At 38.8% G+C, this 15,645-nt stretch overlaps 2 protein-coding genes and 1 long non-coding RNA gene across 7 annotated transcripts; 1 reads left to right on the top strand and 2 right to left on the bottom strand.

Annotated features, from left to right (window-relative positions):
• Positions 1 to 437: 437 nt before the first annotated feature.
• On the bottom strand, positions 438 to 6,317 carry LOC122978996 (Fc receptor-like protein 5). 5 transcript variants are annotated; one of them, XM_044346134.1, is made up of 10 exons: positions 6,219 to 6,317; positions 6,095 to 6,121; positions 5,548 to 5,829; positions 5,117 to 5,413; positions 3,772 to 4,044; positions 3,329 to 3,661; positions 2,789 to 2,842; positions 2,593 to 2,703; positions 2,465 to 2,489; positions 438 to 2,353 (listed from the first exon to the last, which is right to left on the bottom strand). In XM_044346134.1, the coding sequence occupies exons 1-10, from the start codon at positions 6,256 to 6,258 to the stop codon at positions 2,254 to 2,256; spliced, it is 1,542 nt and encodes a 513-aa protein (XP_044202069.1). In that variant the 5' UTR covers positions 6,259 to 6,317; the 3' UTR covers positions 438 to 2,253. The 5 variants fall into 5 exon arrangements, 4 of the variants coding, with proteins under 4 accessions (XP_044202069.1, XP_044202070.1, XP_044202072.1 ...); XM_044346135.1 differs by lacking the exon at positions 2,789 to 2,842; XM_044346137.1 differs by lacking the exons at positions 438 to 2,353; positions 2,465 to 2,489 and having other exon boundaries at positions 2,601 to 2,703; positions 2,789 to 2,838.
• LOC122978999 lies at positions 4,032 to 8,076 on the top strand. The gene is made up of 3 exons (XR_006402781.1): positions 4,032 to 4,142; positions 5,610 to 5,779; positions 7,992 to 8,076. It is a non-coding gene; the product is annotated as an uncharacterized LOC122978999 (long non-coding RNA).
• Positions 6,368 to 14,675, bottom strand: tmc8 (transmembrane channel-like 8). The gene is made up of 16 exons (XM_044346132.1): positions 14,261 to 14,675; positions 13,030 to 13,246; positions 12,415 to 12,563; positions 12,168 to 12,302; positions 12,031 to 12,083; positions 11,794 to 11,933; positions 11,538 to 11,685; positions 10,091 to 10,264; positions 9,846 to 9,988; positions 9,696 to 9,762; positions 9,426 to 9,523; positions 9,057 to 9,243; positions 7,978 to 8,102; positions 7,576 to 7,743; positions 7,238 to 7,316; positions 6,368 to 7,047 (listed from the first exon to the last, which is right to left on the bottom strand). The coding sequence occupies exons 1-16, from the start codon at positions 14,301 to 14,303 to the stop codon at positions 6,907 to 6,909; spliced, it is 2,067 nt and encodes a 688-aa protein (XP_044202067.1). The 5' UTR covers positions 14,304 to 14,675; the 3' UTR covers positions 6,368 to 6,906.
• Positions 14,676 to 15,645: the final 970 nt, after the last annotated feature.

Raw genomic sequence — 15,645 nt, 5'->3', positions numbered from 1 at the left:
AAGCAGTTGTTGATTTCATCTGGAATTGGCTCCATTAAAAGCCAAAATAATATTCACAAAATTTTAATTTACTGTTTGATTGGAAACTTAATTCTCCATTTACAGTGATTTGTATGCTTGACTGTGGAGAAACTTCACATTTTTGCATATTTGGTTGACCTGAAAACTCTCCAAGTTACGCTAGAAAATATTTACTAGTTTTATTAGGAAATGTACCAATACTCACCAGTGCAACCAAATGACATAGATCTTTCCTTGAGCCTTCCTACAAATTTACAATTTATTTATTAGTCTTCTTTAAAATATAAATGTCAGTAAGAATGGGTCATAAAGTGTTACCACTTTATGTCATATTTCGCTGATGTAAAATCATTGTGTATATATGCAATGTTGTCTGTTTTGTAGGCTTGTATAGCTCTACCTGATTGTGGACATCACTGTGTGCAGAGTCAAGTCAAGTTTATTTATATAGCTCATGCGACAGGTGTAGACTCAATGTGCTTCAAGATAAAAAGCAAAAAACATAGGCAAATGCAATCATACATGGAAAAAAACATATCAGATAAGAACATAGGAGGTATAAGAATGTAACATAAGAAAGTATTACATATATAAAAACATATAAAATAAGAAGGTATTACAATAAAAAGGGAATAACATAAGAAGGTATTATTATTATTATTATTTAAAAGGGAATAATATTAATAATACTGATTCAAAAATAAAAGTTTTAGCCGTTAACTACATACTTTAAACCTAACTACAAGCTTGCGAAAAAAGATATGTTTATAGTCTGCTTTTAAAAGAAGACGCTGTTGTGGCAGATTAGTTCATGTGGTAGAGAATTCCAGAGAGTAGGACCATAATGACTGAAGGCACCATATTTAATTTAGAATTTATTCTTGGTATAGTGACGAGACCTTTGCTTGATGATTTAAGATTCCTTAATCCGATGTGTACTCAGTGAGCATGTCAACAATGTAGAAAGGAGCTAAGCTGTTCATAGATTTAAAAACAATGAGAAGTATTTTTAAATCATTTCTTAGTTTTACTGGGAGCCTGTGAAGAGAAGTTAAAGGAGTGATGTGTTCAAACCTTTTGATTTTAGTTAATACTCTGGCTGCAGCATTCTGAATAAGCTGGAGTTTATTTAACAGCTGCTTTGTCGTTCCGGCAAAAAATGCATTACAGTAATCTAGTCTATTAGAAATAAAAGCATGAAACAGCTTTTCAGAGTCTGACTGTGACAAGAAACATCTAACTTTACATGTATTTCTGGGATGATAAAAGGCAGTCTTGGAGATATTAGATATGTGCTTCTGGAAGTTAAGATTAGTATCCAAAATCACTCCTCAAAGTTTTTGACATGCTCACAAGGTTTTACCAACAGGGAAGTTAACAAAGAATGAATCTGGTGCCTCAAAGCCTTGGGACCTACTAAAAGAATCTCTGTTTTGTCCTCATTTATCAGTAAAAAATGTGTGGCCATCCAATATTTGATATTTGCAATGCATTGGATGAGGCCATTCATTGGAGTAAGGTAAGGCAGAAACAGTTATGTATAACTGTATCATCAGCATAGGAGTGATATGAAATATTGTATTGCCGAATGATGGACCCAAGTGGGAGCATATACAAATTAAACAGCAGTGGGCCAAGAACTGACCCTTGAGGGACTCCATGTGGAACGCAGACTTTGAGTGATTCAAAGTTACCAATAGAAACAGAAAAAGATCCTCCATTAAAATGGGAAGAAAGCCAATTAAGAACTGTGCCTCTAAGGACTAAACAGTGGTCTAGGCACTGAAGAAGAATTATATGGTCGACTGTGATGAAGGTTGCATTGCGATCAAGAAGTACAAGAATAGAAACTTTATGGTTGTCTGAAGATTGTTAACAACTCTGACCAGGGTAGTGTCTTTACTGTGGTTAACTCTAAAACCAGACTTCAAACAAATTGTTAGATGACTGATACATATGTAATTGTTGGTATACAACCTTTTCAAGAATTTTTCCCAGGAATGGAAGGTTTGGGATTGGTCGGTAGTTCTCAAAAACACATGGATCAAGATAACTCTTTTTCAACAATGGTGTTATAATAATATGTTTAAGACCTGTGGGGAAGATTCCAGAGAGTAGGGAGGCATTCACAATCTCAAGGACATCATTTACCAAACAGCTAAAAACTTAGTAAGCATTTGGTCAAGAACACATGTTGCAGAACGTAACTGCTGCACCACTTCTTGTAGTTCATCACGTTGAAGAAGAGCAAAGTTGGACAGAGGAAGTATCGGCTTGCCTGTCTCCTGACTGGGATGTGGGTGAAGACATAGGAAATGTATCCAGACTGGGACTAGAAGGTACAAACATTGTTGAACTAGTTGATTTGACTTACAGTACAATAATACACTTACGCTTGCTTAACAACAATAAGCATTAGAAAGTCAACTGAGGTAAAGCTTACTTTGTTGTAACAGTGTGGGCACGAGCTGAGAAGGAAATGAGAAGGGAAAAGAGGAAGAGACATATTTAAGTCAGGTAGAAGTCTCAAGTCAGTTGATTTTTTCCTCACACATAGACGGGCACACACACCTTGCTCATGGCCAAACTTCTTGTACACACAGGCTACGGCCACAGTCAAAGTGAGAAGAAGGAAGCAGCAGAACACTATGGCGATGACCTCTATGGCAGTTATGAAAACATCTGTGGAAGACACAAGGCCGGTGAAACATTATATACTTTAATGGCAGCACGTAAGTCATTTAAATATACGATATGTGCTTTTTACTTGGTGGTGTTTCAGTGGAAGATGTTGCTCGTGGCATGGAGTTAAGGATCCTGTCTGATCAAGAGTAAAAAGTATGATGTGGTGAAGAGTGCAGAGACCTCACACAAAGAGGAAATTTATTTTAAAAAGGCACATGTCAAATGTTAAGATGAGTCTGGATTAAGAAGAAATCTAGTTTAGCAGTTGAGAAGTTAGCTTAGCATAAAGACTAAAAACAAGGGGAAACAGCTAGCTTGTCTTTGCCAAAAGGCAACAAAATCTGCCAACCAGCACCTCTAAAGCTCACCAATTAACATGTTATATCTTATCTCATGTTTGTTTAATCCATATAGAGGCAGGCTAGCTGTTTAGCCCTATTTGCAATCTTTATGTTAAGGTAGGCTAAGCAGCTGCTTGCAGAACTGTTAGCTACACAGACATGTGTTGTATCAATCTTCTTGTCTAACTCTCAGCAAGAAAGTGACTATGTATATTTTCTAAAATATAAAACTAATCATTTAATGTTAATTGTATTCAACACCTAGTCTTGATCTTTTCAACCTGTTAGTCGAACCAGGACGGCTGTACTCTCCACCCAGGCACCATAGTCATCATAGCTGTCCCTGGCCCTGCAGCGGTAATACCCAGACTCCTCTGGGCCAAGCTTGGCCAGAATGAGGGTTCGTCTATGGTCAACAAGGGCATAGTGAGGCAAGGTGGGCTGAATATGGGAGTCCACATGGGTCACAGGAGGAAGAACAGAGTCGTTCAAGAGCCAGGAGATATAAGGAAAAGTTCCTCTGCTGATTTGGCAGCTCAGCCTGACACCAACCAGTTTTGAGTCAGCTCTGTAAAGATGTTCAACTTCAACTTTTACATCACCCCCGACTGGGACTGATAAAAAGAGAGGAGGGCAATGAGAGAAATATTAATAAAGAGGGGGAAATTAAAGGCAGGGAATCAAAGTAACACATGTTTACTTCACATGTCTGTGTAGCTCATACCCACTTCCAGAGTCACAGGCTCACTTAACAACTCCTGCACCTCAGTTTTCACCCGACATCGGGCCATGCCCATGTCCAGACCGGGTACCATGGCAACAGGGAACCAGGCAGCAAGGGATTCAGCCGCTATGACAGCTTCCACTTCCTTGTTGTCTACTGACAGAGAGAAGTTTACTGGAGGAGTCCCTCTTGATGACCAGCAAGTTACATTCCCATGGTAACTGTCTCCCACTTTGGAGATGGAGAAGGAGATCCTTGGTGTTGAAACATGGACTGATGGCAGAATGAAGAGGAGAGAAGATGGGGAGAGTGATGATACAATACATATCAGCCAGTGGTGAAACTTTGTACAAATCTAACCAAAATGTCAGGTGGGTGTACAAATCAGGAGTGTGTGGCCAAAAGTAGATTGTGTACTTTTGGTATGTGGCTGTTTTTACTGTTTTGGGCTAGGCTACTTTGACTGAAGGCAACTCTGAATGATGCAGCATAAATCAAAGACAGTTTTAGACAATTGCTTCCAACTTCATAATTATGCATAGACTCTTTTGGTTTTGAAAAAAAAAAAATTGTAGTGGCCTTTCATCAAGAATCAAAATCAAACTAAAATAAAACTGATGCCATTGATGCAGCGTGGGCATGTGATGTATGCAGGCAAAAGAAGTCCACTGTCCATGCAAAGTTTTTGTGTTTCTGAAGGTTTATTCCTCAAAAACAAGCAAACAAACAAAAGAATAAAGAGATCATGGCTCCTGCTGCCTCTCTTGCTCTAGTAAAAACCCATAGGCCCACCCCAGGTGCATGCTGGTCCTATATAACGTACCTATAACCTCATGTGCCCAGTGTTACCCAATTCACAAAACAAAATAAAAACAAAACTAAATACGCTAAACAAGCAAATAATTAAACTAAACAAATAATTAGCAAAAGAAAATACTATTGAAATCAAATCTAAATAAACTAAATATTGAGAATCATCAAATAATGCTAATTACCATTAGTAAAACAACAACCAAACTGATAAATAGCTCCTACAACTTTAAAACTATGTTTTACGTTGGACAACTAAAATCTGCCCAAAATTTGGTCAATTGAAAAAGTTGAGTTGAGTGAGGAATTCATATTCTTTTCTACTAAAAGTGCTGTTAATATTGACATCAGCAAAACAAAAACATTTGTTGGGTATATTTTATGTAGGGTTTTTAAATGTATTTCTCTAGCCTTATTGGATATACAGAATTTATATGGTAATGACCAAGTTTTATTCCAGTCAATTTTCTCAATTCCACCTTCCTGCAAATCTTCAATCTACTGTGTTACATTTGAATTTTTTATGGATTTATACCTTTGACCTCCACCTTGACCTCTGTGCTGCTGGAAAACCTCCTGATGTTCTGCACGCTGGACCAAGCCATGCAGTAATAGTACCCAGCATGCCCTGGAGTCACCTTCTCCATCACTAGCTTGTTCCCAGTGGCGTGCAGTAAAGAAGAGGTTGAAGGCGTTATTTCCTTCCTGTTGAAAAACCACGTGTAGGAAAGGTGGGAGCCCTTTGTGACATCACAGCTCAGAACAATGCGTGAGCCCTCAAATGCGACTGGGGGGAAGGGCTCAGAGTTCACTCTGGTCATTGATGCTGGAACTAGAAGTGAGGGAATGATAGACGGTTGGGGAGGAGAGGAAGAGGTCAAGTTTGAGGTGATTGTCTCAAGTAAAATAACCAGGACTTTAAAGCTCTAACAAGATAAATACTTTCTCTGTGTGTCTGGTACTCACTGACTACACTTAGCCTGATCTTGTTGCTAATTCCTGTGCCTTCCCCTGTCTTTGCCTCGCAGTGGTATGACCCCTCTGATGTCATAGTGACCTTTTGGAAGAATGCTGCAGGTTGGTCCCCTTGGAGATCGGTGCCTGTGGCTATCCGCAGCCCACCATCCTTCATCAGCTCATAGGTGACTGGCAGAGAGGAGTCAGGCGCAATACAACGGAAAACCACCCCCGAGCCGAGGTAGGCCTTGTCAGGACCAGTAAGCACTGGGCGAAGAGAGACTGATCCACCTTAAGAAAGAAATTTACTTACATGAACATGAATACAGTACCTTTTGGAAAAAATGTTGGTTCAGGTTTTAAAGAGAGTTTAGAGACATACAGTCACCAAATTATCTTATTTCTTTTTGCACATATATAGAATGTTAAGAGATAAAAGAAAACCAAGCTCCTGAACTAATAGCACACACTATAATGCAGCAACTATCCAAAAAGTTCTGAACCAGAAAACACACAAAAGAGCTCCGCATCTTAAGCACCACTTTGACAAACTTACTTATCTTGACGAACACATTTGCCAGAGCTGAAAAATAAAATCAACAACAGGATCTAATAAGAATATCAGTCCATTAAACGATTCATTTATGCAGCTATTTTAAATAAATTTTCGACTAACTCACCCAAAATTGGCAATAAATTCAGCGCCTGTAGTTTCTTCATAACAAACAGTGGTCTGCAATTATCTCTGACATGGTTTCTCTGGCTCGAGTGTGTGTGTGTGTGTGTGTGTGTGTGTGTGTGTGTGTGTGTGTGTGTGTGTGTGTGTGTGTGTGCATGTATGTGTGTGTGTAAAGACTAGGGGTGTTACACATGTGTTGCAAGTAGATAACATATTAGGCTGCATGTTTGGCTTCGTTTTCACTCCAATAAAGCTTAAAAATACACAAACCACAAGTTGTATCAGCATTTTATTTGAAAAACATTCACAGTTAATTGGATACAGTTAAAGTGACATTTTGGAGCACAACTAGAAATACTGAGTATAATATAAATATATTTATACACATACATTCATTTATATTTCATTTACAATGAAAAAACTGAGATCTCACAGTCTACAAATATAAGACAACACTGTAAAATGAAATGATAAGACATTAAAAAACTAAAAATTGTCAAGCATTTTAAGCACATAAAAAGGATGTCAAAATGACCAAAAGTAGAAAAACATCTCAAAAAAGTGTGCAGATTTGTATATAATGTAACTGGAAAAGTATGAGTTCTTGACTTTCAAGACAATGAAATGTTTCAGCAAGACTTTATTTTTAAGTGCAAGACAGGCCTGACAGCTTGGGGACTTTACAGAGTTTAACTGTGTGGAGTGGGGTCGTTATAGTGGCTGAGGGGGACATCCTCCTTGGAGCCTGCAGAACGGACTTGGCGGGGGTTCTTATGACGTCTGAGCATTGTGGTGTGCTGTTTCACCAGGAAACGCTTATCTGAACTGCTCTGTGAAGTTAACACATACACACATTATGAGACACACAGATAAAAAAAAAAGTATAAAACACTAATAGACCCCAGCATAAATAATTCACTTGCAACAACCAAACCAGTTGGGTGTAACTTGCATATTTCCTCTCCTTGTTTCTGTGACGAATGTGTAGGTATGTGAGATGTCTGGTGACATGTGACTTACCATAACCAGCATATCTTTCAGTCTCTCGATGGCCTTCTGATTGGCTCGTCTCCGTGACACATATGAGGTTAAGATTATACTGAGGAAACAGAACGTGTTTCATGTCACATTCAAAGACTGCACCGGCAGATCAGATGACAGAACATTATGTTTATTTTAAAACAGCTTGTATTCATTCATTATCAGTACTGTTAATGTGTTTGTGATTGTGTACAGTAAGGTTTTAGTCCTCTCATCAAAAAGTGCTGTAGACTGAAACAGTCTTAGGGATGGGTATACTTGTTTTCCTTTCAAACTAGAAAAAAAAAATCACATTGCAAAAACAATTGCATACTTACATCTCAGCTAGTAGGAGCGGTATGGCGAAGGCCTCAGATGCCAGGTAGTGGAGAGTAGACCGTGCCAGGCTAGGGAGATTTTCCACACACTTTTCAGTCGCATTAAACACAGTTTTTCCCTCTCCAAATGGACTACAAGAGGACGATGAAAAGCTCCCGGGAAGGAAACTGGAGGAACAAAGTGGAGAAATGAGGTGTGGAGAAAAGTAAAATAGAAATGTGATGTTCCCTTATAGTGCTAAAACAGCAATTAGGTTTTTATACTAACAATTAAACGACTATAGGCACAAATAGGGTACACTGAAAACAAACACTGTTACATGTAGACAGCTTATGTGACAGATAATATGTTGTCTGTAACAATAACTGTCAAAGTACAAAATCACAATTAAAAAAAAGTACATTTCTATGCTCAGAGTGGTTGCAGCCATGAGGAGGCCGAGCAGCAGCATGAAGTGGAATAAAACCGAGGAGTTGGAGGCTCGAATCATCCTCTGTTCTGCCACGCAGCACCGCAGCACCGTGAACTGAAGACAGTGTTAGAGAGAGACATGGACACACTATTAAAAACTGTACATCTTACAAACCATTTCAGAACAGACGTGGAGAAATATGAAAAAAGAAATAGAGACGCTGTTTTACTTAAAGGAATAGTTCACCATTTTGGGGAAACTTTCTTAATTGCTTTCTCTCCGGGAGTTAGATAAGAAGATGAATACCACTCTTATATCTCTGCGTTATATGAAGCTTGAGTCAGGAGACAATTGGCTTAGCTTAGCATAAAGACTTCAAACAGGAGGAAACTGCTAACCTGTCTCTGTCCAAAAGTAACCAAATCTACCAGTCAGCATCTCCAAAACTCACCAATTAACACTTTATAATCTTGTTTACTTACAAAGGAAACAACATTATGTGCCAGATTATTTCTTGTCCAGGCACAGTGACTTTGTGGCAACCGCTTGCTGACAACTGGACTCCAGGAAGTCACTGCACCCAACCAGGAAATAGTTTGGCACATAACCCCTGTAAAACCACAAATTTACAAATTTTTACACTTTTTGTTTGGATTGAACAAGATCTAACATGTTAATCAGTGAGCTTTAGAGGTACTGGTGGGCAGATTTTGTTACTTGGAGACAGACAAAAATTACACAGGTAACAATCTTCCCATCCAACTCTCGGTTGAAAAGAAACAATAAGTGTATTTCCCCAACTTTTCCAAAATCATTCCTTTGAAAAAATGTTGACTTGTTGATTCGCAGCTGCACAAAACTCATTATTTGACTAAACAAATGATAAAAGAATGTCAGAATCTTGATTTATTGATCTCTATTCCATTTGTTGTAACCATCATTTACTGTTGTGTATGTGAGGTTATATGTTGTATTATTTTAAAACAACAACTTTCATCAAGAGACACAGAGGAATAATAATAATAATATATCCTAGTTGCTCCATAACTCTGATGTGTTTCAGCCAACCTTCTTGATGTAGAACGTCATTATCAGTATGACAATTCCTATCAGAGGCAGCAGAGGGCAGTAGTAGACTCCCACCCAGGACACTGTTTGAATATACACCAGATCCAGCACATTGAAAGGGATCAGAAAGTGCTGTTTCCCTGACAGCCGGGCCAGTAAGGATGAGGGGTACTTCTCCTGCAGCACCCTGTCAGACAGAGAAAAGATAGTTAATTCATCTTGAGTACGACTTGTAGCACAATTGAGCTTGAAACTGTTCCTAGATTAGCCAAACTGCTGTAGAATCTTCTCAAGGAAGACATGAAACATTGATCTTTTCTTTCACACCACTAACGATGACTAAAAAAGAAAGAACTGTTGCAAACCCACTTCCTGGGGTAGTTCAAGAGGAAGGCGTTGCAGAAAGTGGTGAGGAAGTTAAAGATGCAAAGCTTGTACATCTCTCTACCAATCTCGTTCTCTCTGCACTGTAGGAACCAAAGAAATGAGGAGAGATTAAAAACACTTGGAAACTTATATCAGGGATCCACATATCAGTCCTGAAAGTCTGACTCAGAGACAGACAGCATTACTTTGTGCCTGAAGTCTCATTAAAGCTCAGTGTGTTGGACCTTGAAACATGAATGTCTCTCAACTCACTTCACATGGTTTTTTGATGACAAAAACTAAGAAGATCCCCAGGGAGGCCAGCTTCAAGAAGATGCTCCTGAAGAAAAGACAGAGTGAATCCATGCAGGTGTGTGTGTGTATATGTAGGTTTCCCTGTTCTTATCTTCCTGTGTACCTTACCTCATGAGGGTGATATTGACCTGCGTGGTGAAAGAGTAATCTTCAAAAGATGAGATCTTACGGAAGATGTGAGGGAGGAATAGGTTGACGAAAGTGATGGTGAATGGAGGGAGGTATTGGAGGAGCAGACTGACCAACGGTGACTGGGAGGGATCCACCAAGGGAGCACAGTCAGGGATGTCAGAAATTAAAAGTTATACACCAAGAGCTCAAATTATCCAGGATATTCAGCACAAAAGCCTTACCATGTGCCGCTGAGACTGTGACTTTTCCGTGGCAAAGAAGATGAGGTAGAAGGCTCCAATCAGCAGAGATAGAACAAGCAGGTTGAGGATGAACCTTAGCAGATAGAGATGTGCCCACTGTCTGAACGTCCTCCGAGCCTCACGCATGGAGAAACGCTGCTCCTCCAGGAACAGCTGAGGAGACGCAGAGAAACATACAGGAAGACTTTAGCTAGTCCTTGTCATAAAGGGCATCACAGATACTAAAACGCAGAAGGACATGGCAAGAGCTCCGAGAAACAGTGTATGAATTTATCCTTATTGTTAAAATGTCTTCCATCCAAATATCCTCATCTGCTTCTTGTGGCTTTTTTTTCATTACACAGGTGGACACACTGTATGTATGGGCATGGATGTGAGTGTGTGTGTGTGTGTGTGTGCATGCATCTGTTTTGTGCACACTTGGAAGCAGGGTGGGAAACCAACCATCTGCAGTAGCTGGTGAATACCATCTTTATCAGCTATTGTAAATGAAATAACAAGTAGGAAACTGTTTTTACAACAAATTAAATGTTACTTTGTTCCTGATACACAAAGGTGCTTACTGTTCTCCAGATTTGGAGTCTGAGAATTAAAGGATAGGTTCACAATTTTTCAAGTTTATCCTAAAACAATATCAGGTGTTCACATGAACATAAATACATACAAACAAAAACCATGAGAAGATCCCTTCATAATGTACTTTCAATGAAAGCGATGGGGGAAAAAATCCACAGTCCTCCTTCTGTTAAAAAATGTATTTAAATGTTTATTTGAAGCTAATATGAAGCTTCAGCCGTCCAAATTAGTCAAATCAAGTTAATATCTTTCAAAGTTAAATTCTTTTTAGTGCCAAATTCCCTCTTTTTGTTACGATCTTTCCACTGCAACTGAACAGGAAAACAATGTCCACTGAGACACAAAGAGGAATTTTTTTAAGACTATCTGTGGAAAATATCCACTTTATTTGGCTAACTCAAAAAGCTGAAGCCTCATATTAACCTCAGATAAACTTTTAAATACATTCTTGCTCAAAATGAGATTTTGTCCCCATCACTTACATTGTAAGAACATTTGGAGCAAATCTTCTAATGGTCAGTATGAAAAAGAGGAATGATTACAGCGAGCAAAACCTTTCAATGTTCATATTGGCACCTGACTGTTGTTTTGAAACAGACATGGAAAATTGTGAACCTGTCCTTTAACAGACAAGCCCTGAATAAATGAGTTGAGAAACAACCAATGCTGATGTTTCCATACAGTGAGGGTTCACTGAATGGTTTGATGGTTATGAAACCATTCAACCCAACTGAACACCTACAGTTTTGGAGAATTTAGGCGGGCCTGTTAAACACTTAGTTGCTAGTCTTTGGTTTGTGTGGAGAAGATTGGCATCATGCATGGTGGCACGGTATGTGCGTCTATTCACCTTGAGGTCGTTTCTGATGAAGCTGCGTTCGAGAGTCGCTGCAGTAGGACACTGGATGGTGAAGTCCCAGCCACAGAAGATCTTATAGGTCACATTCATACTGTAACGCTTCCCCAGCATCCACGTGTGCTTGTAGCCAACTATCGTTCTATTGGAAAGGTTTACAGGTGGATGGACACTTTCTTTAAGATGTACAGAAAAATGGTTATTGAAACTTTTTTTTTTTTTTTTTGCTGTGTTGTCACGGACCACTGACCTGCGGACCACCATGATGGCACTAAGGAAGAGGATGGTGAGGATTCCAGCGAGGTACAGTAGAGGTGTATTCAAGCATTTAAAATTAAGGCAACCATGCCTATAGAACGCAACAAACACTGAAGAACGATTCAGGTAGCCCTGGAGGGAGGAAAGGAGAATAAATTACATGAAGCAAAACATATATAAATAAATAAAAAGATATACTACACACACACACACAAGCAAAAAACTTTACCGTTCCCATAACGAAATCCAATACAGAGTCATTTACTCCAAACTTCAAAGGTTCTGTAAAATCACAGAGAACAACAAAACTGTGTATCTGTGTATTTCTAATTTACTGAAACCTGTTATTACAGCTAGCGGACTCACCATTGTTGTTGCTCCTGCAATAAAACGTTGTAGGCCCCAGAATGAAACCCCATATGAGAGCACAGTAGAGTATGTTCAAGAAAATCAGATATCTGAGGAAAACAAAGTAGGCCTTCACGCCTATGCCAAACCTGCCTGCAACAGAACAGGGAGTGATTTCGATTATGCCTCATGAAATAAAGTTTGTCTGAAGCACACTTACTACCAGTAGGTGCAAAATCCATATCATGTACTGCAGGTGTCTTACCCTGAATGGTACGGAGAGTGTGTTGCCATGGCAACAGGCTTGCTAAAGCTCCTCCCAACTGTTCCCACGCCCTCTTCCTGTAGATACTCTGGCTGCGCCTCCAGGACTCCCAAAAACCAATATTGCTGGTTTGCATCTTCCTCCTCTGCCTGAAAAGCAGTTTTAATATATATCATGTGTTTTTTCTTAAATTTCCATATTTATATTTTCTGTTTGTATGTGAATTACTGAATGACTGTGTATTTTTAGGCCCTTAAAAAGTGCTGAAATACAAAAATCTGAGGAAACATCACTTCATAGCTAAACTGGACATTCATAGACACTCCAACAGACACTCAATCTGTAATGAATGTTCATATGTGGACAAATCCTCATTTTCATTTCAAGGGTTTACAAGCCAAAAATGTTTGGACAACTAGTGTAAGAGAAACAGGTTAAGAATATAGAATATTGTACTATGTGGGTAACTTAATAAAATCTCATTTTTATTCAGATCTATGATGCTACATATTGTGCTAGAGGAGGTGGCAGCATGGACGTCTTCCTGGAGAATATCAGAATAATATGTAGAATGAGAATAAGCAGGTTTGAGGAATGTGTAATAAGTTTGCACACCTGGCATCTCTCTTCCCCTGAATACACATGGCCAGGCTCCTGAGCGGCTGCATGGATGCCTTGTCTCTGGGTCCTCTGGTCAGGTGGCCATGGCCGAGCTGCTCCTCCGGCCTGTTCTGCTCAGCCCGGGTGGCCTGAACGCTGGGCAGCTGGTCAAATATTTCTGTCTGATAGTACTCACAGGAGTCCGCGGACAGGGTGGAAATAGTGCTCTCATCTGGGGTGAGAATGACAAATGAACGCTGATTACAGTATGTGTTTACTTATCTCAGCTTTTGTTATGTAGGCATTAATCATTACAGATTAATAAGTTAATTGTTTTCTTGATTAATTGATAAATTGTTATGTCTATAAAATGTCAGGAAATAGTGAATAATCTCCATTACAGTTTTCTGGAGCCCAAGGTCAAGTTTTCAAATGTCTTTTTTTGTCCCAAACCCCAAAATATTCAGTTTACAACAATATAAAACAGAGAATAGCAGCACATCCTAAAATTTGAAGAGCTGGAACAAGCAGATGTTTGGCGTTTCTGTAAATGGTTTAATTATCGACACAGTTGCTGATTAATTTTCTGATGATCGATTAATTGACAAATCATTTGAGCATTAGCTGTTTGTTTGATCTGACTAGTTAATTATATTATATTTGGATACAACATGTTTGCCTTCCTTCCTCTTTGTTTTTCTCTTGCCTGTTTGTAATGTAAGTGGTGTGTTGTAAGCCAATGTTAGTTGCGTACATCTGAAAGTATTTGAATTCATAGATCATGCAAGTGTGTTCTTTTTTAACAACAGCAACAATTATGTCAAAAAGATCCTCGACTGATGAAATACTAAAATTGAACCCTCTGTAAGATATTTGTATGAATTGGACCTGAGCAGGGTTGACATGTTGGCTCGGTGTTTATCATAGTTGCTTTGCAGTATTAAACTAGTATGTTTGATTCTTGCTTTGGGCCTTTTTTCTGTGTGGAGGCTGCATGTTATCAAGAGTATCAGCTGGTCTCTCCCCACAGTATGCCAGATGGTTTACATGTACTGTAGGTCTGGATGTGACTGAGTGCAATAATGGTGTGGCATGTCAGTAATAAACCAGCCTTTTTGCAAACACACATTCACACATACTGTATAGAGACAATGTTGAGCAAGCAAGTAGTCGTCTCTCTCTCACACACATGAATATATGACAAATACACAGACACATTTCTATTATTTTTCTGTTTTTCTGTTACCTGATAAGAGTCTCGAGAAGCTGACGGGGTTGCGCTCTTCCATTTTTTCTCCCTGAACTTCCTCTTCAATAAAAAATGTTCACATGAAACAAACGCATGCCAACAAACATCTCCACCCGAGCTTTTACTTCCGCTATCTGCGTAAAAATATAACGCTTTGGGCCTCACAGCAGCGTTACACTGAAGACCCCTGAGCAGCTGGTCTGGAGTTGCTTTTGTTCCTTGAGTCCAGTTAGTGCTGCTCACATTCTGACGGGTGGAGCAGAAGCCTGATCTGTCCACGCATAGACTGACTAACCACAGCTGAATTTGACATCTCACAGGAAATCACATGACAGGATGCAGAAACAAGTGTTGTATTAGTGGTTTAAAAATACCATAAATAATTTCATTGGACTGGACATAAGTGAGAGACAAATGTTGAAGTCCATAATTAAATGAGTAAACCTCAACTGTAGATGACAGTAACACAGACTGTTGATTGACATGTTTAGGTTTACAGTTTAATTTTATTTTCTACTTTTCAAATACTATCTAATGATTTATTATGCAATCTGGTCTCTTTTGGTTCTTCTGTAGTAGTGGTTGCTAAAGACATGATGTACATTGGGCAATGTCCCATGATTTGGAAACTGACATTTAAATCTAACGTATGAAATGATGTTGCAGAAAGGCATCAGTCCACCCACTCACCACACCACAAAGACGTCTGAGGCTTCCAGTCAGCACCATTTACAAAGAAACATGAGCATGGGTGTCATTTCTTGTGTGCTATTTCAACATACTGTGTTTCAATTCCAGAAACAAATCAGCTTTCACACAAAAAGATCATCTTCATTTACACAGAAACTTGAGCATGATATATGGAAACAGTGATGCTTTTGAGATAAAAGATTTTCTCTACCTGCTTGTTCTGACCCAGCACACATTGGGAAAGCAGTGGTATTCAAGTCTTTTACTGAAGTGAAAGTAGCAGTATCTCAAAATAAAAATACTCCAAATAGTAATACTACATGTAGAATTACTATGTTCAAAATTACTTGCAGTAAATGCAAGTACAGACTGTATTAGCAGCAAACGTAGAACTTTAATTTATTATCACTGATTCATTATTGTGTATGCAGTCTGTTATGTTGTAGCTGGTAGAAGTAATGCTGTTTTTTACTTTATATACTGATTGGTAGTTTAATCTATATCGATACATCGTATTTTATAAACTGATAATATTTTTATATGTAAAACCTTGATTTTCAATGTTAACGGTAACAGTTGTCAAACACATGTAGTTCAGTGTTACAATATTTGCCTTTGAAATGTATAAAAAGTAAAGTAAAAGTACCTCAAAACTGTACTTAAGTACAGAACCCAGATATGAGATATTGTAC

Source organism: Thunnus albacares, chromosome 3, assembly GCF_914725855.1.
Source record: "Thunnus albacares chromosome 3, fThuAlb1.1, whole genome shotgun sequence".
Classification (NCBI taxonomy): domain Eukaryota; kingdom Metazoa; phylum Chordata; class Actinopteri; order Scombriformes; family Scombridae; genus Thunnus; species Thunnus albacares.
This window is presented reverse-complemented; position numbering and strand designations above follow the sequence as displayed.